Source organism: Rasamsonia byssochlamydoides (genome assembly GCF_041956645.1).
Source record: "Rasamsonia byssochlamydoides strain NRRL 3658 unplaced genomic scaffold VTN77scaffold_55, whole genome shotgun sequence".
NCBI lineage: Eukaryota > Fungi > Ascomycota > Eurotiomycetes > Eurotiales > Trichocomaceae > Rasamsonia > Rasamsonia byssochlamydoides.
Genome location: NW_027192438.1, coordinates 90,532 through 114,303, shown reverse-complemented (window position 1 = coordinate 114,303; position 23,772 = coordinate 90,532). Strand labels below are relative to the sequence as shown.

Sequence of the window (23,772 nt, the reverse complement as noted above, 5' to 3'; positions counted from 1 at the left end):
CTGGTGCTTCAGATCCTGTGCGCTCCAGCTCTGCTGGCGATTGAATGACGGTTTCCATGTCTTCTTTTGCTCGTCTCCACCAGCGGTAGAATCAGGTGCGGAGTCAGCGGGGTTAGCGTTGGAGGAGGAAGAGGGGCGGCTGTTCGAAGGCGTTGACGACGAAGTCCCTTCACTTTCAGCCGGGAGGACTAGGATGTGCTCGCTCGACGAGTCATCAGAAAATGGGCCATCGTGACCAGTGGATGCCATCGTGAGACAGAGAGGAAAAAGAGATTCCGTGTACGAAGTAATTACGATAGAGATTCAATAGTCTTGTTATCAGCTTGAGTGGCACGAGCCAACTTGTTAAGACTTGAGAGATCAGCGGATAGTTGTTAGATATTATTAACTTGGCGAACTTAAATCAGACATCCCGGAAACCTGGAAATCCAGTCTCTTGTCCAAGGTAGCTAATTACACAAGTAACTACGGAGTACCTAAGTAGGTAACTCACAAAAAGCTCGAGCAGTGGCGACCTTTTAAATTGTATGCACACTGACGTATGAATACGCGGCAGCCGAACCGAATGCAAGTCTTCCCTGAATGCAGGCCAAGGTTCATCGTTTTTTTGCAAGATAGCTGATTCCCTTATTCTACTACGTCCCTGGTTCAGATCAACAGATAATATTTATCAACAATTGCTGGGTAACTCAATTAATTAACCCATATAAGACGTGAAAACGGAGGAGAGAGAGAGAGAAATGATACGGTCACCTGACCTGACCATGTGTATGGAATATGGAGTAACTAACGTAATTCCCGGCCTAGTGGTTCACCCTGTACCTACGCTTACTAAGCCGTAGGCATACACTGGATCCACCGTCCGGCTCAACATCGGCCCGAAATCTTAAACCTTGGAGATCGATAATTTTTAGTTTTCTAAGCAAAAGCTTCAGTTCAAAGCCGCATATCACATTGCGCGTTTCTTTTTCCACCCTCTCTCTCCCTCCACGTCGCACAAAGGGCGAGCCATCGCAGAGGCCGTGAACCCTTCGGCAAAGGCAAGCGATATTGAGAAAGTAATTTTCTCAAGTTCAAAAACAAGGATAAGACACCATGGCGGATCAGACTTCGGCTGGTAAATAATTATTCTTGATTAAAAGAAATAATTGACTATCCTGTGCTAACGTCTTCTTCCAGCTTGGCCCATCGCAGATGAGGCGCTCACCCAGACCATCCTGGACCTTGTCCAGCAGGCTTCGCACTATCGTCAGCTGAAGAAGGGTGCCAACGAAGGTATGTTTTCGGCGTCGACAGACTCGCGAAGAAAGGGCATCGCATCGCTGACGACTTACACAGCCACGAAGACCTTGAACCGTGGTACTTCTGAGCTCATCATTCTCGCTGCCGGTATGTGTGGTACTCGTTTCTGCCGAAGGAATCCATCCACGCTAATCTAACTTTCTCTCCCAGACACCTCTCCGCTTGCGATTCTCCTCCACCTCCCTCTTCTCGCGGAAGACAAGAACGTTCCCTATGTCTACGTTCCAAGCAAATTGGCTCTTGGCCGCGCGTGCGGTGTGAGTCGCGCCGTCATCGCCGCCAGCATCACGACCAACGAAGCCAGCGACCTGACCCCTCAGATTCGCGCCGTGAAGGACCGTGTCGAGAGGCTGATGATCTAAACGGATCTGAGCTAAGCTCAGTTCTTACCGATCACTGATCACTGATGACTGATCCTGGAATGTTGAGACCAATTTGATTTGACCTGATTGATTAATCCTGTTGCTGTCAGTTTCTCTCTTTGCCGAAATGCGGGGGAATGCTACTGTCTGTTATAGGTTTATACCATACCCTGGTCTTAGTTCCTAGGAGTCGCTTGCTTCAATAAACATGGAAAAATGACGTGAATCGAAAATTGCTTGCTACTTTGCATAGTATTGTCTTTTCTTTTTCTTTATTTCCTCCAACCCCCCCTCCTTCTTCCCTCCATCCCTCTCGTACAAATTACAATCCATCCATAACAATTCTCGTAATGCCCACTTAGGCCATTCATATTCTTTGACATTCCAGACGGCCAAACTGCCATTGCAGATTGTTTCCATTGCTGCAAATGTTTTGATTTTTTGCCTGAAGGGTAGGGGTAATAGAGTGACAACTTGAACAAATATCCTTTTCAATTTTTAACTATTTTGGGATATCGCTAATCATACAACACATTATCTGATAGGCGTTCAGGGTCTTGAATCTTGAAAGGGATGATGAGCCGTCTCTCAGAGACGAAAGATGCATATCAGTAGTCACGTTCAGGGCCATCGAGTTTTATTTTCCACACCTGGGGGTATCAAATTAAGAAAAAAGTCTTCCCACAGGAGGTGATTCTTCGAGTGTGGATGAGAAATACAAAAGGGGGAACTTGCATAGACAAATAAATTTAGTCATGTTAATAGAGGTGATGGAGGTAACTGGGAAGGGGAATACATGGGAATTCAGGGGACAAATAGAGCACAACACATCACATCGGTACAAGGTAAGCAAAAGGAGTTTTGCAGGGTCATAATACACTTAAACATCAATAGGAAAATTACAAACAAGGTACACCCGGCAATGCTATGCGAGAGAAACCTGACACAAAGGTAAGGGGACAAAGAAGTATGTCACAAGAATGTAGAATGCTGAAGAAGTTTAATTGGGGTTTTTAATTTCAATAAATTATAATCGCATGAGACAGTTTCGAATGCTTGGGCCATCAAAGTGTCTTCATGATGAAGCTATTTGGGTTTGCGCCAGTAGTATTGCTGTGACCTCACGTTAATACATATGAATATGAAACGAATGACAGAAAAGGAGAGCAAACCTTGTGTTGCTTTCTGCAGTTCCGCAAACCCGGCTTCCGTAGATCATTGACAACTGCCTGGCGACGCATTTCGTCCTCGTCAAAATCAGGGATATAGTAGAATTCACTTTCCAACGGCTTTCCGGCGGCATCTTTCCCCTCCCGGGTGACTTCGCCAATGCATTTAGTGCTTTCAAGAATGGATAGAATCTCTTCTCGTGTGAACTGTTGGTCAGGATTGCTTTCATTTTTCCACAGACTCGGCGGAAGATTATTGACGATGGTTGAGAATGGTGTTGACGAAAGGCGGGAGAACGCCAGCTGGTTGATCGCGTGGTTCTGAATAGACGCTCTGGCTGATGCCTTCTTATCATCCGCTTTCTTCTCCTCGTCTTTCGTTTCCTCGTCCTTCTTCTCAGTCGCATCAGACTTGGCTGCGGAGGGTTGCGACGGAGTGTTGGTGGGTTTGAGAGGTTCATGTTGGGCACGAGCGGAACGAGCAGTCCGAACGGGAGAGCCTCCAGCATTAAACGAGGCCATGCGTGGAAGAAGATTATCGCCAAAAGGACCGAAGGAGTGAACAATCGGGTCGTTCTCCTCGTCGTGATCTGAAAATTCTTCGTAAGACTGGGACAATTTGCTCAAGCTGCTTTGTTGTGAGCTGTGAGCTCCATCTGCAGCTGGTTGCTCCCCAACTTGCGTTGTCCTCGACGTCGTAAGTTGGCTGTCTTCGGAACGTTCACCTGGAGGAGACGGTTCATCTTCATAAACAACCACCGGATTGTGTGACCGACTTGGAGTAAGCAACGGGGAGGATGGGGGAAGCATGGAGCCGCGCGCTGCAGGAGACGGTGATATGGGCGAGACCAGTCGAGGTCGATCTCGGAAGGGACTGTCGTGAATATCACGACGTGATGGCAGGTTTCGTCGAGGAGAATTCTCATCCCATGTGTGATCCGAGTCAGCTGAACCGGAGTCCTTCCTTTCATGTCGGGGCCATTGGACCAAGACACGGGCATCCTGCACATCAATCATGATATCGGCGTCCTTGATATCGGACGTGAAGGTCTTGCCCTTGGCCAAGTCATAAGTCTTGCCTTGGCAATGCAGCTTTATTCCATTCCATCCCAGGCACATTATCTCGACACGGTCACGGTCGAAAGGGTTGCCGGCGGGCTTGTAGGTAGCTTTGACATGGACACGGGATATCAACCGGTTTGCAGAAAGCTGATAATGGCATGACGCACTCGATCTTCCCATCAAAATGGGTTCCCCGGATTCAGGAAGCATCAGAGTGGGCACGGCGGAGAGAGGTGCACGTTCGGAGGTCGAACCATTGCGCTGCAGCTTGGGACGCGTTAGGGGCATACGAGGCGGGGAGGACGACAGGATATGGGTCGAAGACGTCGGTACAGGTGTTGGATAGTCATGGGAATCGCGTGCTACACGCTTCTGAGGTCGAGGGAGAGACGGAGACGAGCTCAATGGCTCAAAGGCTGGCAACAGGGACGCAGGACGCTTGACGCCTGTGGCAGTAGATGCTTCCCGTGGAGGAGACGACTCCATGTCGGGCAAATTGAAAGTGTTGCTGGATGATTGAAGTCGTGGGCGTTTTAACGGTTCTAATTAGGAGGAATCGGGGGCTGTGTCGATTTAATGTTGTCGGTAGGTTCAGGCAGGAGAGAAACAACAACAGGGAAGAGGAGGGAGGAGGAAGATGGCCAGATGAAAACAAAGGCCTACTATAAACAAACAGGTCAGGAGGCTGGGAGAGGGAAAAAAAATGCGATGCGTCCAAGAAGAATTGCAAAGACTGAGGACAGTCTAGAAAAAGGTGGGTGCCTCGTGTGTGGTGCAGGAATGCCCTGCCGGAACGGTGCGTCTCGTCTCGTTGACCACCGCGGACGTCCACGCTGCGCTTCACGCTTGCCCACTCGAGACGCGTTCTACAAGCGCCAACGAGCTCCACTATGTGTTCGCGCCCCCTCACACGTCCAAATTGCAGCCCTAGCAAGAGCCTTATGCATGAGGAATATAGGTGTGGAATTAAAAATTCAGGAGGAGCGATGTCAATTCAATTGGGTTCGGTTCTTACATGCTACATGTCGAGATGTAGATCTCGTAGACGATGCGCGCTCCGCGTTGGTATCTATACGTCACGTGTCCCGCGTCAATGCTACCATGCTTAGTCAGATCTATCGCTTCCATGCCAAGTATTTGGCTTATTTCCTTTATCTTGCTATCTTTTGTCGGGAACAACCGTTTTCATCGCCTCTGTCTAATAGTTTTGACCGGAAGCAGTGTTAAACCCGGATGCGTTCACTGTGTAGATGCATCTCTTGCAACATATACCTAGGTATAGTTGCATAACTTCCGGGTGTGAGTCAATCTATTGGTATAGTTCGTAGCGTCTTAGATCGTGATTCTTTCTACTTCTAACTTATCTTCAAAAGCCATATATTTTTTAACCATGGTTCCTTTCAAACTCAAACGGCAGGAGAAAAAAAAACGAGATCTCATCCAAGGATGATGAAATTCAAAATATCTTCTTCCACTACCTACTTTACACATCGTCTTTACGCAACAGATTTAGGAATAAACAGCGTATTCTCAAATAGAAATATTTGGTTCATTGACAAATAACCTGGCGTACGACCAATTATGCTTTCTTAAATACCCCGCTCAGACAAGTGTCTTCCCAATGGTGGCGGATGTTGAGGTCTTTATTGACATCGTAGGTATGATGGCTATAATAGGTAGGTAGGTAAATTAGCAGGGTATGTCTTGTACATACATGAGGCCTCACATAACTGATCGAACAAGTTGGCTGAAGTCCTCCAGACATACAGTAGGCATCGAACGGAGGGATACAAGGCACTGCAAGGATTGGGAGGGAAAAAAAAAAAGAGGAACAAGGGGAAAAAAGGCATATCAATGGATAAAGTATCACAACCAAAAATTTCTCTATAAGAATTCTCCTTGATTGACATGCTCACTGTTTGGAAGTTCTTGATCCTTGGATCTCTCCCGAGATCCATGGACTGTACCGATCCATGGGTAGATTAGGGCCTCCCTTGGGTGGCAGGACACCTAGGTAATCATTTCAAATCACCTCCGGCAAGCTAACTCTATGGAGAATTCTAAGATTCTCAGAACCTTCAATCAGACAGCTTTCAAAGTTTTGAAAGCATAAAGGTCACCATTCGTCCCGTTCCACATCTAAGACCAGGCTGTCGAGAAAGTGCACAGGAAAAGAGAGCAACAATGGCGAGAACGTGGGATTGTGTCACATTCCATGTTGGATCACGGTCATTACCATCGTGGCGGTGGTATGGGACATGGAATGAAGTGACCAGGTAGTAGTACAAAAGAGGGTAACATATTGGACGCGTTGAATTTCATCCAAAAGACTAAATCGGTCGGCTATTAGGATGGATCTTTATGCTTCTTTCACCTCCAACAGGGGTTTCTTAAAAAAAAAAAAAGACGTAAATGGCATAAACGAAGTAAACCAGGACCGTGGAAGGCGTGACAGTTATAAATTAATAGTATCCCTAAGTATATGGAGTATATAATCAGTCTACATCAATATATAGTTCCCATCGCACGCCTGATTTAATTCTAGCAGCCCGTGTAACAGCTATTATTTTTCTTCTTTATGTTATTTGACTGTGGTGACATTATTATCAAGGCCAGTCACTACAGTACTCAGCATAAGTTCCGCTATGACGAATAATCCTTAGCACGTCGAATTGACAAATCATGCTTGATTGTCGACGTCACGACCTCGTCGTCATCTCGCATAAATCTAATCTCAACCAAGATCATACCGAGATAGGTTCCCCTCTAAGGGGGTGGCCTTACAGTACGACAGGGGTCCGCTACATTTATATCTCTACCTACAAACATAATCAATGATTACCCGAAGTGGAAATGATATATAAGCTCGTTCAGGGCCCGGGCCGATTTTCTTTGTGACTGACTATTTCATCTCCCCTATTCGAGCGAGTTTAATTAATCAATTAACTAACTAGGATTACTTTTACACCATACGGTTCGATTAATTAATTAGTATTACTATTACACCATATTCTGCGCAGTAATTAACTGTGATCCAACCATTTTTATCCCCCTGGGCTGAAAGCCCCAAGAGGGCATGTACAGTATGCTGTAGGCATGATATGAAACATGGCTTAATAAATAGGACCTTCTGAACAAACAGATTGAAACCTCGCGATCAGCAGATTCTATTCCCCAATCCGACATGGATACATAATCCTATGACCTGTTCCAAATCTCTATTAAGTGGTCCCACAAGGGGAAAACCTCATAGTCCCTTGTCTGACGTTGCATGGGTATTAAAATATATAGGTAGTTCTCACTGGCTACTTAGCAGCGCAAGTTTAGCCCTGTTTGGAGGTCGTGTCTACGAATAATGAATTAGTATTAGATCTACAAGAATAATGTATATCATATATAAATATCCATCCTGTCAACCTGTTCTCTGTCTGTTCGCTCAAGAGGACAAGAGAATCAACAGCTTCAGAGGTTGGGATGCATCTCTCCAGAGATTAATAGCACCAGAGATTAATAGCAGAGAACACATCTTCATCAACTTGATCGCATCTCTGTTCTGTCATCCGATAGCCTGTCAAGATGATTCTCCAATCAAAGACTCCGACTCTGGCCGTCCTTGGCCTCATCTTTCTCTGCTACTTCCTCACCTGCCTCTCCTACTCATAGAGTTGAGAAAAAGGAATCGTCGCAGATGGTGGGTGAGACTGTCTCTAATACGGAGAATGGGTCCTAAACTTCTGGGTCTGCTCTGTGCAGGACTTCGTGGAAAAGGAAAGGAAAGGAAAGGAAAGGAAAGGGGACGACGAAGGGTTGGGAGAGAGGGCTATGGGGAAAGACATTGGCAATTGTTTCATTTCATGTGTAGAAAACTGTTATTTACTTGAATTTACGTTTGGCTTTCGTCCTCTGCAATGGCTATCTTGTGGATAACACGTATAAATAAGTATGAACATAGCAGTACTCCGTACAGCAATATAATGTAATGCTCAAATACATACATGCTACTTTAACAGATACTAATACAATCAAAAGATAGAACCCAAGACATATACAACTGAATACAAAACGAAGCAGATCAAGAAGTATCGAACAAGACTAGAAGAGAACACAGGACAAGCGGACGATCAACTGCAATTTATCCAACATCCACACTATCCTGGGTATAACTAAAACAAAGATCAATAGCCGCCCTTCCCTTCCCCCGTCAGAGATTGCACTTTGGTTCCCATACTTTACTTCACATTCCCAACCCGCGAGATGCTAGCGCCTGTTTGACTTCGATGGCTCGGACGAGTGACAGCAAAAAGGAACAAAAGCTGACCCGTGTACACACTACGCAGTCTCCAAAGTCAAACATGGGAAAAAGTGTAGAGAAAGAAGGGGGTGAAAAAAAAGTCACAAGCCATTTAACGTAAAAACAGCCAGCACATTAAAATTCACAAAAAGAACACGACGCAAATGAACACTACACATAACGTGAGTTGGTAAATGAAAACCAAAAGCAATCTCAGTCTCCACGGAAGGCAGGCGACGAGAGAGAAAATGACTTCTTAATTACAACCATCAGATTGGACTAGCCAACCACAGCTTGACAATGTACTCTAGCCAATCTAGTAGAAGACAATGGTGGCGGTTTGGCCCTCGGGGACGGCGACCTGGTTCATAATGGTCAGAACAACGGATCGGAAAGCAGGTGAGGATCAAAAAGAGAACATACAGTGCATCCGGTAGCGCTGGTGCCTGCGCTGTCATAGAAAACGCCGTTCTCGTACTTGCAAGTCTGGCTGAGATCGTTGCCGGTGATCTTAACGTTGTAGTCCAGCTGAGCGTTGGTCGTGGGAGTGTTAGGGAAGATGGAGAGCCAAGTTTGTCCATCCTTGAAACCGGCACCGACGTTAAGAGGAGCCCAGTTGCCAATAGGCTGGCTGCCATCTCCCCACTGGCAGCCCTCCTCGGTCGAAACACCCTTCGGGTTCAGGTAGTACTGAGCAGAAGTGGGCATGCCCTTCCACTGGTAGTAGGTGTCCTCATTCGGGCAGGTGAGTTCCTGAGTCTGGCCAGGGGCGACGGCAAGAGGGATCGTCTCGGATTCCGTTCCTGAACAATAAGTGTTAGGTACCATCGCAAACGATCTTAACAAAAAAAATGGAGAAGGGGGAAATTTACCAGGATAGTCAGTACGGCAAACGGCCACCTGCTGGCTGAGAGTGTTCTGGACGAAGACTCCACCAGTGCCCGGTTCACAGAGCGTCGAGGAGTTGGGGTTGGTCTTGTACAGTTTGCCGTTCTTGCACTGGATGCCACCAACTGACTGACCAGTGGAGCCCTGAGCAGTGGGCCACTGACTCTTCTGGTAGCCCGGCGGACAGGCGTAAGAGCACATGGCACCGTCAGTGCAAGTCTGACCACTGATAGCGGTGACAATGGATTCAATCACTTCCTCGAAAACACTCCAGGTAATCTGCTGAACGCCAGACCAACCGCCCAAACCGAGATAGTCCAGAGGGACCGCACCGTACTCCGAGGGGAAAGTGGAGCAGTCAATCACACCATCGGGGAATTCAGCATTGATACCAGTGGCTCCCGAACTAGCAGAGGTCGAGGATGCAGCCGGGGCAGAAGCCGACGAGGAGCTTGGTGTCGGGGTGGAGACCGAGCTCGAGGAAGTCGAAGACGAGGACGAAGACGGGGTGGAGGTGGACGAAGTCTTCTGGAAGAACTCGGCCGCAGCAATGGAGACGCTCGTCGGGGTCGGGGATGGGGAGGCGGTGGAAGCGCAGGCATCCGGAGGAGCAACACCATCTGCCCACTTCAGAGTGCCATCGGCAATGCCCTGGCAGGCCTCCTGAGCGGAGATTTCCTTCCCATCAAGCTGGTAGGCAATGACGGTGGGACCAGGGACCGCGACAGTCACCGCGTTGGGTTCACGCTTGTGATGATGACGGTGAGCGTGGTGGTGTTGCTCTGCCGCCACGAGCGAACCCGCAGCAGCGAGGGTAACGGCAATCGGGGTAAACTTCATCGCGACTTGCTTTCTTCAGCGATGCCTTTACTAATAAAATAATATGATTTGACGTCAAGTCGTGAAACGGGCTATTGTAAGGACTGGCGCGAGGTCTGTCGAAGACCTCCTATACAATTGCACTGGCTTCGGAAATCGTCACAGCGACTAATCTGTATAAATGTGGTTTTGTTAGCAATATCATTGTCAGATTTCCAGCCTCGGGTAGTGCATCTGTTCCCAATGTTCCAAGCAATGTCGTAAGCAGCGCTCCATACGTCATTGGAGTACCATGATGCAGAACATTGCCGAGACCAGACAGGTGATAGCTGTATGAGACTCCAGTGTCTTCAAACGAGCGAGAGATCCTACAGCAGATCACGACAACGGGGGACCACGCCAACCAACACTCGCGAATTTTGTGCGAAAAGCAATATAAAGACCAAGCAGACAGAAAATGTAAAATCACATACTCAGATCCTATGGGCAAGCCCGTCACACACGTGACAAAAGGTAAATGTACACGAATGAGAGAGTCGATTGGTTTGGTTGCGATCGCAAAATCAGGCCGTATTGGCGAATGGTGAATTTGTTGGAAACGAAAGCAAACACGTTTCAAAGAGCGAAAAAGAGATTCCTAAAGGAACGTAATAGAGAGCGCAATGTCTCTCTGGTCGGATGGGAAACTCGATGAAAAGAGAGAACAAGCGAAGGATGGACCAGCAAAAAGTCGAAGAAGAGAGAGTGGGTGAGAGAAGGGGAGGCAGGAGGAGATGAAGAAGGCGGCCGTCCCGGGGAGGGGGCGCAGGGAACGTCAACCAGGGGTTGCGAGTTGTGACCCAGGCGCAGGCTAGAGGGAGTGTGGTGGCACTGGTGGGTGGAAACAAGGGAGCGATAGAGGCGGTGGCCCTGCTGGCGCTGGTCTACTGGTGTCTCAGAGTCAAGTTGGTCAAGCTGGTGCGTGGGCAAAGCAGACCAGCGCGTGGGCAGTCCTAACTTCGGGGCACGATGGGCAGACGCAAGCAGGGTGGATCGGGTCTGTGCAAAGAGTGACGGTGCAAGCGCCGGGCAGCAACGGCGTGTGTTGTCCTTCACTTAATTTCCTGCTCGGGAAGGCATTTGCCGGCCCAGCGCAGGGAAAGCGCGTCCAGCAAAGTTTCAGGCGGGCTCCTGGTCTGTTTTGCCATTTCCTGTTCCTGGCGCTAGCCCCTCCCTGGGCCGCCCCGAAATTGCTGTCGGCGCCTCCTGTCCAATAATCGCCTCCACCGGCAGCCAGGAACACCAATCAGCCCCCATCACGGGGGAGATCCCCTGGTCGCTGCTTCCAGACTGGCCAGTATGCGCACTGCAATTTCACTCCATGGTGTTGTTCGCCCGGCATTGGTGAAGTCTGAATTATTCTCACACGCGCGCCGCTAATTAATTAATATTTAATATGGGGTGTTGCATCATATCACAGAGTGACATCGACTTAAAATGAAGGAACAAGAAATGTAATACAGCGACTCGAGGATATGTCAACTGCTCTATATCTCGAATCCCGACAGAGTTGATCGTACGTTGCGTGGTACGTAGTCCACTGTATCTAATGGGGTACGCACTCTACGGAGTAGGTAGAGCGCTGATGGTGGCGTCCGTCGTCGGGCGCCAAGAGTGGGACTGGGGGTTCTTAAAGATTGACAAAATATATGAGACATGAGATGATGAGCCACAGAACTTAGAAGACTAGTTAATTAGTATTCTGTACGGAGTACTCCCTATACGGAATACTCCGTATAGGGAGTACTCCGTACTCTACGTGCAGGACGGAGTGAATTTGAATAGGCTCGGGCTTTCATTATTATTATTTACTTAAAATGATCTTTGCTACTCAGTAACAGCGAAGAAAACGTGTCCTCGGTACGAGTACGGCGTACGAAGTACGGAGTACGGAGTAGACTTTTCGATGTAATCGGGCTCCCCGAGTTCAAGTCTTCAAGAACATTCGGAAACTGCCGATCATTTTCTGCATACTGGCTGCTCCCCGCGCAGATCATCGACCTACTCCGTACTTCCCGAACGACAAAAGGAGTGACTTTTCTTTCTTTTCTTTTCTTTCCCCTTCTCTGCCCTAAGCAACTTCGACCGTCGAAGACACTGTTCTGATTCTTTGGCTTGTCGGCTTCGTCCAGTTAATAATTGACGACTGCACGTGGCCAGCCCATGCACTACGTACTCCGTACGAACTCGACCCATTATTCGCGAAGAGGTCCCGTCATTTGAGACCAGAACGCGCTCTTTGATTGCGCGTCTCAACTCAGCTGCTACTTATTATTTGTAATGATAATTTGTGGCTGGTTCTGGGTATCTACGTGGTAGATAACAATGAATTGCGATCGGTGAAATCTACGGAGTAAGGAGTACAGTGGACTCCCATCATCTCGATTTGTTACATGCGCCACAGCATTGCTGTACATACCCGGACTGGTACGTTGGCAACCGTATCTTGCGAGAAATGTGGCGATGGTCAATTGCCCCGGGTTTCAGATCGATTAATTGAAGGCAACTACTAGGTAGAAAGCTGCAGGATGCAGCATTGGCAAGCCAGATACAAAGTATGCACTACGCACGTAATACCTAGGTAGCATCGATGCATCTCCAAACGGAATGATGCGCCTGTAGCATTTTCACCACTGCCAAAGATATGGTAGATGTTGATGAGTGATGATTCTATCACATACTGTCGGTGACGACATCGGTATTTTTTTGGCACTAAGCCATAGGGCGAACTCAGCCCTGTCTGGGAGATTCTATGGACATCTGGACCTATCCAAAGACATTTCCTTCTCATGATGGAATGTAATACCTAGATGTGACTGCGGATTTCAAGGAACTTGCATACCCTGGTACCTATTTAACTTATCAGATAGATAAGACAAGCATCGTTCTCGATCTCGCGATCTCTTCCATGTTTTGCAGGGCCGATAACTTAATCTTTCCCCAATCAGCGTGTAGTATCGCACTACTGAGCAACAATTACAGTGCCAGCACTTGATTAAGGTACAGAACTTTGAAGAATGTTTTTCTTTTTCTTTTTCTTCGGGTCGACAATCCCGGCATAAATTGTTCTGTCAGCCATTGCAAATAGGGATAGTCCTAACTGTGGTCCAGCGTGCTAATATGACTCGCAGGATCGGCAAAAAGTAGGGCCGACATCAGTGACGTATGTATCCTGACCCTCTCCGAACCTTATCTGAGACCGCATCTCAACCGTGAAGCTGCAGTTCTTGGCTCAGCAAAGACAGCGATGCGACTTGGTTACCGCTTTCGCCTTCCCGCCTTGCCTCCCGTGCAATGCCCCAAACGGAAATTCTGGACGAGCCCCTCATCGAATCCCATAGAATTCGTCTCCACCAGCCTCATGTGAATCCTGCAGTCGCTGCGATTTAAATCGCATCCCGTTTCCTCACGATTCTTTCCTTGCTCTTTGCCCGGGGTCGTTGTCTCGTAGAACGTAGATACCCTCTTTCTTTGCCAAGCACCGAGAACTTCCTGCTGCGCATTCCACGACATCCTTCTCTCAGTCTCTTCCAAGGAGAGAATCGGCGAAAGCTCACTCAATTGACGAAACGCTGGATACTGGTGTTGCGTTTTTCTAATCATGGCGATTGTTCCGGCGGAAGAGATCTCTCCTCCGAGGAGACTCAACATTGGGGTCGTGGGTATCGGCCGGATGGGTCAGCGTCATGCGCTCAACATCCTTCACCACGTGCCCAGAGCGAATCTCCTGTGCGTCTGCTCACCGGCCAAGAGCGATCTCGAATGGGCAGATAAGCATTTGAAGCCTTACGGAGTCCAGATCTACGAGACCTTTGAGGAAATGATCGAGACTCCTGGTCTGGAAGCGGTAGTCATTGCTTCCGTGACCGCGCTGCACGCCAAACATACCGTCGAGTCGCTTGAGAGAGGGATCCATGTTCTTTGCGAGAAGCCCGTGACCACCGACTTAGATGAGGTAGGTACCTTCTCAGGACTTGTCCCACGCAACCGTGCTGCGTTGGTCACCCCTGCGCGGCGTAGCGCATCCATCTGGAATTAGCGCTTTCTCCAAGGTAATCACTCCTCCGTGTTAGTTGCTTGATGCTAAAGTTCCTCTCTACTAGCTGTCCAAGGTCATCGCCAAGGCAGAATCTCGACCAGAAGTCAAGGTGATGGTTGGATTCACCAGGCGGTTTGACGGTGATTACAAGTATGCCCGGGAGAAGGTCAAGGCTGGTGACATTGGAACGCCTATAGTGCTACGTTCACAGGGCTGTGAACTCTTGGACAAGAGCGGTTTCTTCATCCAATACGCTAAGGTCAGCGGTGGCATCTTTGTCGATTCCGCCATTCATGACATTGACTTGACTCTTTCCTTCTTTGGTGACGATGTCAAGCCTAAGGCGCTCTGGGCGACTGGAACCGCAGCTATGCACAAAGAGCTCGAGGAGTTCCACGACGCCGACAACGCAGTCGGGGTCGTCGAATTCTGGGGTGGCAAGATCGCACACTACTACCACTCCAGAACAACAGTTCATGGCTACGACAACGTCACCGAGATCTTTGGAACAAACGGAAAGCTGTCCATCAACGCCGTCCCACGCAAGAATCGTGTCGAGATTTCGGACGCTACGGGGGTTCGGAATGAAGTCACTCCCAGCTGGATTGACCGGTATGAAGGCGCGTTTGTCACCGAACTTAACGAATTCACCGCTGCCGTCCTGGACAACACGGAGCTTCCGATGAAGCTCACCACAGCTTTAACCTCCTTGAAAATTGCCTTGGGCTTGCAGGAGAGTTTGGTCACAGGCAAGAAAATCGAGTTCGACGAACAAGGAAACAGAATCACCCCTTAAAAGGTTGCGTCGTAGGCCGATGACCACTCAGTGCGGCAAGTCAACGTAAATACGCGGTGCGACTTTTCCCGTCAAGTCTTATTGGTGACATCTTTCTGAGGAGAACATGAAAGGGCTCGCAGCCTCAGTTTCTCAGTGAGTGCTAATAATCTTAGGAAAACCCGGACTACTCTGCTTTTTGCGAGCACCGTCTTACTGAAGCTAGATCACTTGGTAGGTTTGTAGGAAGTTGGCGATAGGTATTGTCCTCCCTCAACCATCTCGGCCTTGATTGGAACCCATGACGTTTTCACGACGGCATTAGGTAGCCACCCCCCACCTGGGTTCTTTTGGGAGGGGGAGGGCATTTCGTGAATTAGATGTGCTATCAGAGGAAGGGCGCCCTGGTCCTCCTCATTCACTCCCCAGATAGAATGTTGGCAGCTAATTCACAGCATATTCAAAATCTTCAGCATCTGTCTTCACGATGCTTGTATTTTGATCCCATACTGCGAGTAATTCATCATGACGTAGACATCTAGATTAAGGGAGAGAATTGCGTCCATAGGTGATATAGATTATCTTAGGCTTCAGTAGAGGGATCATGTGGGTTAATGTCAATCTGAAAACTAAGCTATCTGGTGTTGGTGTCGTCTATAGTCCGTAGTGAGTGCGGGGCGGTGGCCTCAGCATTGTTCCAATGACTAAGCTGCTAGTCAAACTCCGGCCGTGCATGCCAAGACTGGTCAAAATTCACCCACCGCCTTCCGCGATATTTTTTTTATTTGAATTTCCTATCGCAAGAATTCGATAGCCAGTGTCCATCAGCCACGATGGCCCCATCAACAGATGCTTTGACGACGAAGGTGACGTCGGGTTCGCCTTATCAGCTCGAAAATGGCCAGGTACGCTCATACTCCTAACGCTACTATGGAAAACACCCACTGATCGATTTGGAAATTTTGGGGGTTACAGGTCCTTCGAGCTTCGACCGCTCTTCTGCGGCACATGAAATCGCAACTCCAGAAGAAGGAGGAGGAATCGACGAAAAAGACCCTCATTGGCGACAATGATGATGCGTCCGATGCAGAAGACGCTCCTATCATCAAGGAGCCGGTCTGGCTTGTTATCACAACGAAGAAGCACGTGGTGGACAAAAATCGCTTGAAACCCGGCAAAATCAGCATCCCGCACTCGCTTAATACATCGCCTTCTCTCAGTATCTGCTTGATCACGGCCGATCCTCAGCGTGCCGTCAAGGACATTGTTGCTGACCCTTCCTTCCCTACTTCGCTCTCCTCCCGTATCAACAAGATCATTGGTTACTCGAAACTGAAGGCTCGGTATCAGAGCTTTGAGAGCCGACGGCAATTACTGGCCGAGCATGATGTGTTCTTGGCTGATGACCGGATTATCATGCGATTGGTCTCCACTCTGGGCAAAGTATTCTACAAGTCCAGCAAGCGGCCAATTCCCGTCCGCATCGAGCAAATTGAGAAGGTCGACGGAAAGCGCGTCAAGAAGGATCCGAAGAAGAAACCACCAAAGGAGGAGCGCCAAGCCGCTTTCGCACCTCCGCTGGTTGTCGCGAAGGAGATTGAGAAGGCTCTCAACTCCGCCGCCGTTCAGCTTGCTCCGGCTACTACGACAGCGGTCCGTGTAGGAAATACGAATTTTACACCTCAGCAGTTGGCGGAAAATATCGAAGCCGTCGTCAAGGGCTTGACGGACAAGTTTATCAGCAGGGGTTGGAGAAATGTGAAGGCTATTCACATCAAGGGTCCCAACACCATGGCAATGCCGATCTGGCTGGCCAGCGAGTTGTGGGTGGACGAGACGGATGTTTTAGAAGATGAGGCGAAGGAGCAGCCCAAAGCAATTGAGGGTGCAAAGAACGAAAAGAAGAGAAAATCTACTGGAGATGAGGGACAAGCGGCGGAGGAAAGCAAAAAGACAAAGAAATCGAAGACGGTAAAGGATGACGAGGAGTCTGCCTTGATCGCTGCAAGGAAGGAAAAGCTGCAGAAGCAAAAGGCGAAAGCACTCGAGGATGGTGACACTTCCGCAGCCAAGGTGATCTCGAACGGAGCGCGGGAAAGCTCTGGGTCAGAGAAAAAGAAGAAGAAGAAGTCCACCTAATGAGTGTTCTTGTTGGTGTTTGTGGTTTTTCATTTCATGCATTTTTGGGTCTGGCGGCGCACAAAAAGATGTTCTCATTTGTATTTATTGTTCCGTTGGGACAGGAGTGTCCCCGATACCTCTGTGAATGAAGAAAAGTTATTTTCAAAGCAGTAATAACATTTGCATCCTTTACAATAATAATTTGAATGCTTGAAGCACGTAGGAACTGGCGTGCTGACCCCGCGATCCACAAGCTTAACCGATTTCCGAGGAAGGCGGGTCTGGCCGTGATCGGATCCGACGATAACCACCACCGGGTGCCGCTTCTGCAGACATCACCAGTGAGTAAGGCCCTCGACAGCAACCGCTTGCAGCAAACAAGCGGCTCGTGTTGACCAGTTCTGCTGTTCCTGGCCAAATTGAGGGCCGACGAAATACTTCGGACAGCAGCATCGCCATTCCTTTCGTTCAAGATGATTTCCATTGCCAGACCTTCGGTCCTGCGAGCGGCGCGGTCGCAGCTCTTCCCGTCGCGACCTGTCTATGAGACCCGGTTGTCGGCACTCTCACGACTTCTCTCGACCCTCGCAGTCCTGGAACAGCGAAATGGCAAGCTCCAACCGGCATCTTTCTCTGCCATTGCGGCGGCACAGAAGCTTGGTGGCTCGATAACGGCTTTCGTTGCAGGGAGCGGCGTCAAAGGGACTGCAGCTGCCGAGGCGGCCAAGATCAAGGGCCTGGAGAAAGTCCTGGTGGTGGAGAATGACGCATATGAAAAGGTACGGAGGTGGCATCAGAAAGGATATTGTGTGCAAGGGATTGACAAGCTGACTGGACGTCGCATCGCTATAGGGTCTGCCTGAGAACTTCGCCCCTCTCCTCGTGGAAAACATCAAGAATGGCGGGTTTACCCATGTGATCGCTGGACACTCCGCCTTTGGGAAGAACTTGTTGCCCCGTGTGGCTGCGCTGTTGGATGTCCAGCAGGTCTCGGATATCACGGCCATCGAGAGCGAAGACAGTATGTCTGACGTACTTTGTGTGGTTGACATTTGAAGCTGACATTGAGCCAGCTTTTGTGCGTCCCATCTACGCCGGAAATGCTATCCTCACGGTCCAGTCGGAGGATCCCATCAAGGTTATCACCGTTCGAGGCACGGCCTTCCAAGGCGTTGAGACGGAAGGTGGTTCTGCTGAGATTGTGGACGGAGCAGACCCCAAGGCTCCTTCTCCTACGGAATGGGTGTCTGAGGATCTTGCCAAGTCGGATCGTCCCGACCTGGCGACGGCATCCCGTGTCGTGTCCGGTGGTCGTGGTCTGAAGTCTAAGGAGGAATTCGAGAGACTCATCCCTCCGCTGGCAGACGCCCTGGGCGCTGCGATCGGCGCGTCTCGTGCGGCTGTCGACAGTGGATTCGCCGACAACAGTCTGCAGGTCGGTCAGACGGGGAAGAACGTTGCTCCTCAACTGTACCTGTGTGCCGGTATCTCAGGGGCCATTCAACATCTGGCGGGCATGAAGGACAGCAAGGTGATTGCGGCGATCAACAAGGATCCCGAGGCGCCGATTTTCCAGGTGGCCGATGTGGGACTGGTGGGCGACCTGTTTGAGAAAGTTCCCGAATTGACGGAGAAGCTGAAGAAATAAAATAGATAATGCGTATATACGTCTGTCTTGTCTCTGTTTGTTTCCTTTGTATGTACCATGAATGGATCATTACGGTGCTATCGTTTCTGTGTAGCGCATCACCTGTAGGTTGTAGATTTGCAACACCAAATGGACGAATGAATAGTTGCATGACAATCACGAATTACGTTGTAGCTCGTAGCTCACAGCTTGCTTTTATATATATATATATATATATATATTCTGATCTCTTACCACAGATATATACTGAGCTGGTATAGGCCTGCTTTCTCATGATTCTTCCGATCTCGTCCAACCATCCCTCGTCTTTATTCAGTCTTGTCAAGCTAGTAGTTCTAATTATTTATCAAAATCATTACCTATGGTATCCAAACTCCTGTACCAGAGTGAGTCTACGCTTAGTTTAGCTGCACACGGCCGAACAAGGACGAGGCTCTCCGTTTGAGATCCGGTCCCCTGACATCAACTTAGGCAGCCAGGCATTCTGTGATATAGGTAGGTATCTAGCAAGAGCTGACTAATAACAGCGATGTTGGCATCATAATTGAGGTGGCAGCCCAGGAGGGAAGAGGCTCTGACTAGCTTTCTGATTGGGAAATCAGAAATATCAAGTCTGACTCATCTCCATCCTCACACTCTCAAGGTCCTCCGCTCCCGACTCCCCCGCTTTTTTTCGTGATGGTGGGGATGGGGCAGGGCACAGATGCGAAGTGTGATATCAATTGAGTACCCCAGAGTCATCCATTCGATATAGATAGATTGAGATAGATAGTAGGGCTATTATTAACCAAGGGTCCAAAAACAATGTGTCATTTGTTGGCTATGTTATGGCTTAGACTAACCACATGCTCAAAGGTTAGGCGAATTCCACCACTATGTATGTACGGAGTAGAATACGTATCCATTGGACCTCGTACAGTAACACATATACTTCTTCAACAATCCGCGTCACGTCATGAGGGATTTTATTTTTTTTCCTTACTCATCCAGGCAGAAACCTATCTTTATCCAATAGGCATCTCTATCTGCTTGTATGTACAGGAGAAAGGGAACCAACTAACTCTATTGAACAGGGGTTGGCCGTTGATGCGACTCAGGTAGACAGGGTTTTGTTTTGGAAAACCTCGTATTCGATTATCAATCAAACAACCATTCTCAGACTCTAGTACCTACCTAGTAGTCAGCCTGTCAGGCTGTCACAGGCTCACAGCAAAGACAAAGTGGACCCTGTCAAAACAAGCAATTAAAGCAAACATCGATGGATCGATACAATCCTAGAGTGGTGTACTATATGAGGTATGTGTAGGATCTATTTTGTTTGCTATTTTGCTGTGTCTGCCTGTTTGCTACTTTTAGCTCTGTTTGCGTTGATGTATGTCAGGTTATCAGATCAGTGATGCTGCATACATGCCTAGGCCTGGGCTTCAATAGACTCTATACGTATGTCGCGTACGGAGTAATGTAGTCTGCTGATCCTTGCACAGTAGGTATGCTGTTCTGAGATAGATGACGTCAGTTGCAACTATACAAAGACTACTACTCCATAGTTGACTCTCCCCTTTTCTTCCTCGCTACGATGGATGATAGACGGAATTGAAAACAATTCTCTAGACGAGAAAAAAATTCTTTCGATTCTCTCTGATCTGAAGAATGTAACTCTCCAGTGGCAAGGAAACAACCAGAATGAAGAAATGTCTAGAATTGACCCATACCGCCTCTTGAATGTAGCATGTCCGTTGCTGCTATAAAAAATTTTCTTTGAGACAGTTTCAGTAGTAGGTACTCCGTACTCCGTATACTCCGTTAGGCAGGAGGATTTCGGAGTTCGGAGTTCGGAGTAGTCAAACCTTTCCTAGGGAAACTATTCCGAGGGAAAGTCTCGAGACTCGGAATACTCGTGGCAGCCAACGAGATCATTCTGATCCATCACGAAGAGCAACGCGATCAACTATCGAATTTGTTTTTTTTTCGTTGAAGGGCCATAGCGTAAATCGGTTGACCGCTTGATCATCCAACTTGATTTGGATGGATCATAATAAAAATAATACTGATCCGGGCTAGACTTCGTATTCAAGGATTATTATTATTATTGAGTCATCTCCATACAGAACAATCAGGAAGATGTTGGTTGAGTACAGGAGTTGTAGGCTGACATACATACTGCACGCTGCATGCAGACAAAGCTAAAAAAAAATATGCCTGACTCCTGAGTCATAAACCCTCGAACCGCAGGGCATACACACAGCTGAGTTTAGAATTTTTTTTCCCAAAATCTAGACAGTTCTGATTTCATATCCTGCAGTCGTCACGCGCTCCCTCGATTGGATAAAACAATTAACGCGTTGCACGGTCACCCTGAATCTGATTTTTTTTATGCTATTCTTGTCTTGTCTCTGAGCCGACTGACAGTTAGCTTGTTGTCGGCATCCCCACTTGCCGAGCGGAATGGTTGCCGTCGGTCGGAGTAAAAAAAAAAAGGACTGACGGGACAACCGACAACGAAAAAATCGTCGGGATGGGCCCACGATGGCAGAGCTGAATGCCGCAACGGCAGCAACAAACACAGCCCCATCTTGTGATGTCTGATGATGGATGACATGTTATGTCGCTGGCTACCTCGCGATTGGCCCGGCGTTCAAGGTCGGAATCAGCCATGCGGCTTTGCATGTACTCCGACCAGGCTCGGAATGCCGCCTACCCAATTAGGACCCCGGCACTCGCTTCGTGTCGGTCATCCACGCCCTATGATGTATGACTCTGCAGAAGCATGCTACAGCTTGTGTGGGCCCGCCGTCAGATGCTGCCTGTGCTGTGCTTGATGTCTCTAGACCATAGTGGGTCGTGAACAAAATAATTTTGCCTTACGGAGTAGCATGTGTAGGAAGGAGATGTCTATATAAACGAGATGGACGTCTCGAGGATTGAGGGTCTACTCCTGGATACCATCAATCAGTCAGTTGAAGACAAAGACATCCACGAAAGAACAACATCACTTGCCAAAGGCATTTCATTCTATTGAAACATCGCATAACCTCTCAAGAGTCGAACCAAGACTGATACCACTTCCTCATCGAACTTGACCTCTTCCTCCATCCTCCTTAAGTCCATCAATCAAACCGAAGTCCATTTCATCACTGAAAGACCAACAACTACCGTCATGATGTGGGGTCTCGAAGCTTCTCCGGCCGCTCAGCGCGAATACCTCGCCGAGATGAAGATGATGGAACTGGCAGCGAAGAAGCGCAAGGAGCAGCACCAGCAGGAGCGGAGGAACAAGAGCGTCAGCACCATGAGCTCCGTCTCCTCTAGGCTCAGCGGCTTGTCCGCCGCCAGCACGCTGGGCGAGCAGCAGCACTCGAACAAGTTGTCGCAGTCACAGTTGCACAAGGAGGTTGATCGAAAGCACAAGCTTCGCTTCTATCGGGCTTTGACGGCGGTTCTGCCTCTGAAATAGACGGTCGAAACAAACCCTCACTTCGCTGAATCGAACGGCAAGCGATCATTGATCTCTCATCTCTCATCTCGAATCTCTCATCGCGAATTCAACAAAAGCAAGCGACAAAACATCCAATTCATCCGGGATACCCACGCAAGATACCCTCTCTTCTTCTCTTCTCTTCGCCTTTCTTTCCTCTTCACGACCAAAAAAAAATTCGATCGACCACGATAGAAAAGCATAGACACTGGGATCAGGAGTTCGGGTTCTTCGGTTGATTTTCATCGATACCACAAAAAAAAAGTTTTCGATACCAAAAAAGTTGACGGCGTTCTGTTTGAGGTTTCCTATGTGCGATTCGGTATCAGAGGGAGGGACTGGACTGGGCTGGAGTGGACTGGCTGAACTTTGATTTCGTCTGTCATAGCACTGAGATATCCCCTGTCGTTCTCTTCTTTTCTTTTCATGCTTCTTCACAATGTATATACTTTAATCTAATATACTACTGTATTTAATTTAATTTTTCTCGATAATAATCAGTCTTCTGCAAATACCCATTTTGATAACAGCAATTGATTGTCTTTGATAGACCACTTCCCTTCGGAGCTCTACAGATGTAGACCACGGTTCAAGAAATAGACATGATAGATACTTGCGTACTTGCTTTGGTCTGAACATGCAGGACCCCTATAATAATACCCATAATACCTATCTATCAATTCAGCAAACACTGCTAACTACATACTCCTTCACAGCAATAATTCGGAATACGGAGTATACATTAGGTAACAAGATGCAAAAAAAAAACCTCACAGTCGATGGTCAGGCACTTAGTCCTCCATGGGTACCTGATGATCTATCTGATCGCCTGGCCTGGTCTGGCCTGCTCTGGTATGTTCTCGTCTGGTCTGTGCACCGACATTCTCTGATGATTCCAGACTGATCCACATGGAAGACCCACTCGGCACATCGATCCTTGACGGCACTGACGGCAAGTCTCCATAACATGCCGACTGTAGCCGAAGGCTAATAATAGTTAATTTTCACGACTCCATCGGACTCCATCAGCGTACAGTAGAGTCCAGGCATCAGGCTACCTACTGAACCCGAGCGGGTTTCAGGGGATTGATATTAGGTAAACGGTACCCCCTTGAATAGGTAGGTAGTTAACGAATAATATGATATGATACAATTGATCAGACGCACATGTTTCGAGTTGATGTCAGGTCACAGTTTTATTATACCTCCTGACTGTACTCCGTACAGCAAGCACTATGGAGATTGATTGTCGATCACTGAAACGGATTGAATCTCGTAAGTCTGTGACTTAGATTTGCGATCTATGACGTACATACAGTACATTGTACTGTTTTGTCCTGAAGGGAGCGATGCTGCACCGGTACCCCTTGGCAATGGAAACCCAGGTGCTCGAGGAGAAAAGAAAGGCCGAATATGAATGATACTGGAAGGAAGATAATGTGCTGTCAGAAGCTTGGCATGTGTCGTAGCTAGCTACTGCGAGGTATTACAAGCAACTAAGGGGAGATATCATAGTGTGTTTCTTTTTCTTTTTTTCTTTTTCCTCATTTGATTTTGTTCGGAGCACTCAGGTAGGCTGTCATGTTAGAGGATATAGCTGACATAGTAAATTATGGTGACAACAAGATTTTCGAAGCTCACTACTTGTAAACTCCTGATCCTCGTTGCTGAGACCTGACTCGAATGGCAAACAATCGATACTATAAACAGATTCATCACTTCATTATGCTTACGGATTATTCATGGGGTAGTAATGTCTCGCTATACAAAGGCATTGCATGA

At 48.1% G+C, this 23,772-nt stretch overlaps 7 protein-coding genes across 7 annotated transcripts; 5 read left to right on the top strand and 2 right to left on the bottom strand.

Annotated features, from left to right (window-relative positions):
• Positions 1-1,095: 1,095 nt before the first annotated feature.
• VTN77DRAFT_6976 (uncharacterized protein) lies at positions 1,096-1,664 on the top strand (the record flags this gene model as incomplete). Its single annotated transcript, XM_069423313.1, has 4 exons — positions 1,096-1,117; positions 1,180-1,275; positions 1,339-1,389; positions 1,453-1,664. The coding sequence occupies 4 exons, from the start codon at positions 1,096-1,098 to the stop codon at positions 1,662-1,664; spliced, it is 381 nt and encodes a 126-aa protein (XP_069275733.1).
• Positions 1,665-2,750: 1,086 nt separating this feature from the next.
• Positions 2,751-4,381, bottom strand: VTN77DRAFT_6975 (uncharacterized protein; the record flags this gene model as incomplete). Its single annotated transcript, XM_069423312.1, has 2 exons — positions 2,751-2,777; positions 2,837-4,381. The coding sequence occupies 2 exons, from the start codon at positions 4,379-4,381 to the stop codon at positions 2,751-2,753; spliced, it is 1,572 nt and encodes a 523-aa protein (XP_069275732.1).
• Positions 4,382-8,502: 4,121 nt separating this feature from the next.
• VTN77DRAFT_6974 (uncharacterized protein) lies at positions 8,503-9,914 on the bottom strand (the record flags this gene model as incomplete). Its single annotated transcript, XM_069423311.1, has 3 exons — positions 8,503-8,547; positions 8,610-8,989; positions 9,059-9,914. 3 exons carry the CDS (start codon positions 9,912-9,914, stop codon positions 8,503-8,505), a joined length of 1,281 nt encoding a protein of 426 aa, XP_069275731.1.
• Positions 9,915-10,607: 693 nt separating this feature from the next.
• Positions 10,608-11,149, top strand: VTN77DRAFT_6973 (uncharacterized protein; the record flags this gene model as incomplete). The annotated part of the gene is made up of 3 exons (XM_069423310.1): positions 10,608-10,637; positions 10,716-10,850; positions 10,910-11,149. 3 exons carry the CDS (start codon positions 10,608-10,610, stop codon positions 11,147-11,149), a joined length of 405 nt encoding a protein of 134 aa, XP_069275730.1.
• Positions 11,150-13,533: 2,384 nt separating this feature from the next.
• On the top strand, positions 13,534-14,767 carry VTN77DRAFT_6972 (uncharacterized protein; the record flags this gene model as incomplete). The annotated part of the gene is made up of 2 exons (XM_069423309.1): positions 13,534-13,887; positions 14,036-14,767. 2 exons carry the CDS (start codon positions 13,534-13,536, stop codon positions 14,765-14,767), a joined length of 1,086 nt encoding a protein of 361 aa, XP_069275729.1.
• Positions 14,768-15,579: 812 nt separating this feature from the next.
• On the top strand, positions 15,580-16,885 carry VTN77DRAFT_6971 (uncharacterized protein; the record flags this gene model as incomplete). The annotated part of the gene is made up of 2 exons (XM_069423308.1): positions 15,580-15,651; positions 15,722-16,885. The coding sequence occupies 2 exons, from the start codon at positions 15,580-15,582 to the stop codon at positions 16,883-16,885; spliced, it is 1,236 nt and encodes a 411-aa protein (XP_069275728.1).
• A 455-nt stretch (positions 16,886-17,340) lies between these two features.
• VTN77DRAFT_6970 (uncharacterized protein) lies at positions 17,341-18,515 on the top strand (the record flags this gene model as incomplete). Its single annotated transcript, XM_069423307.1, has 3 exons — positions 17,341-17,646; positions 17,720-17,888; positions 17,941-18,515. 3 exons carry the CDS (start codon positions 17,341-17,343, stop codon positions 18,513-18,515), a joined length of 1,050 nt encoding a protein of 349 aa, XP_069275727.1.
• Positions 18,516-23,772: the final 5,257 nt, after the last annotated feature.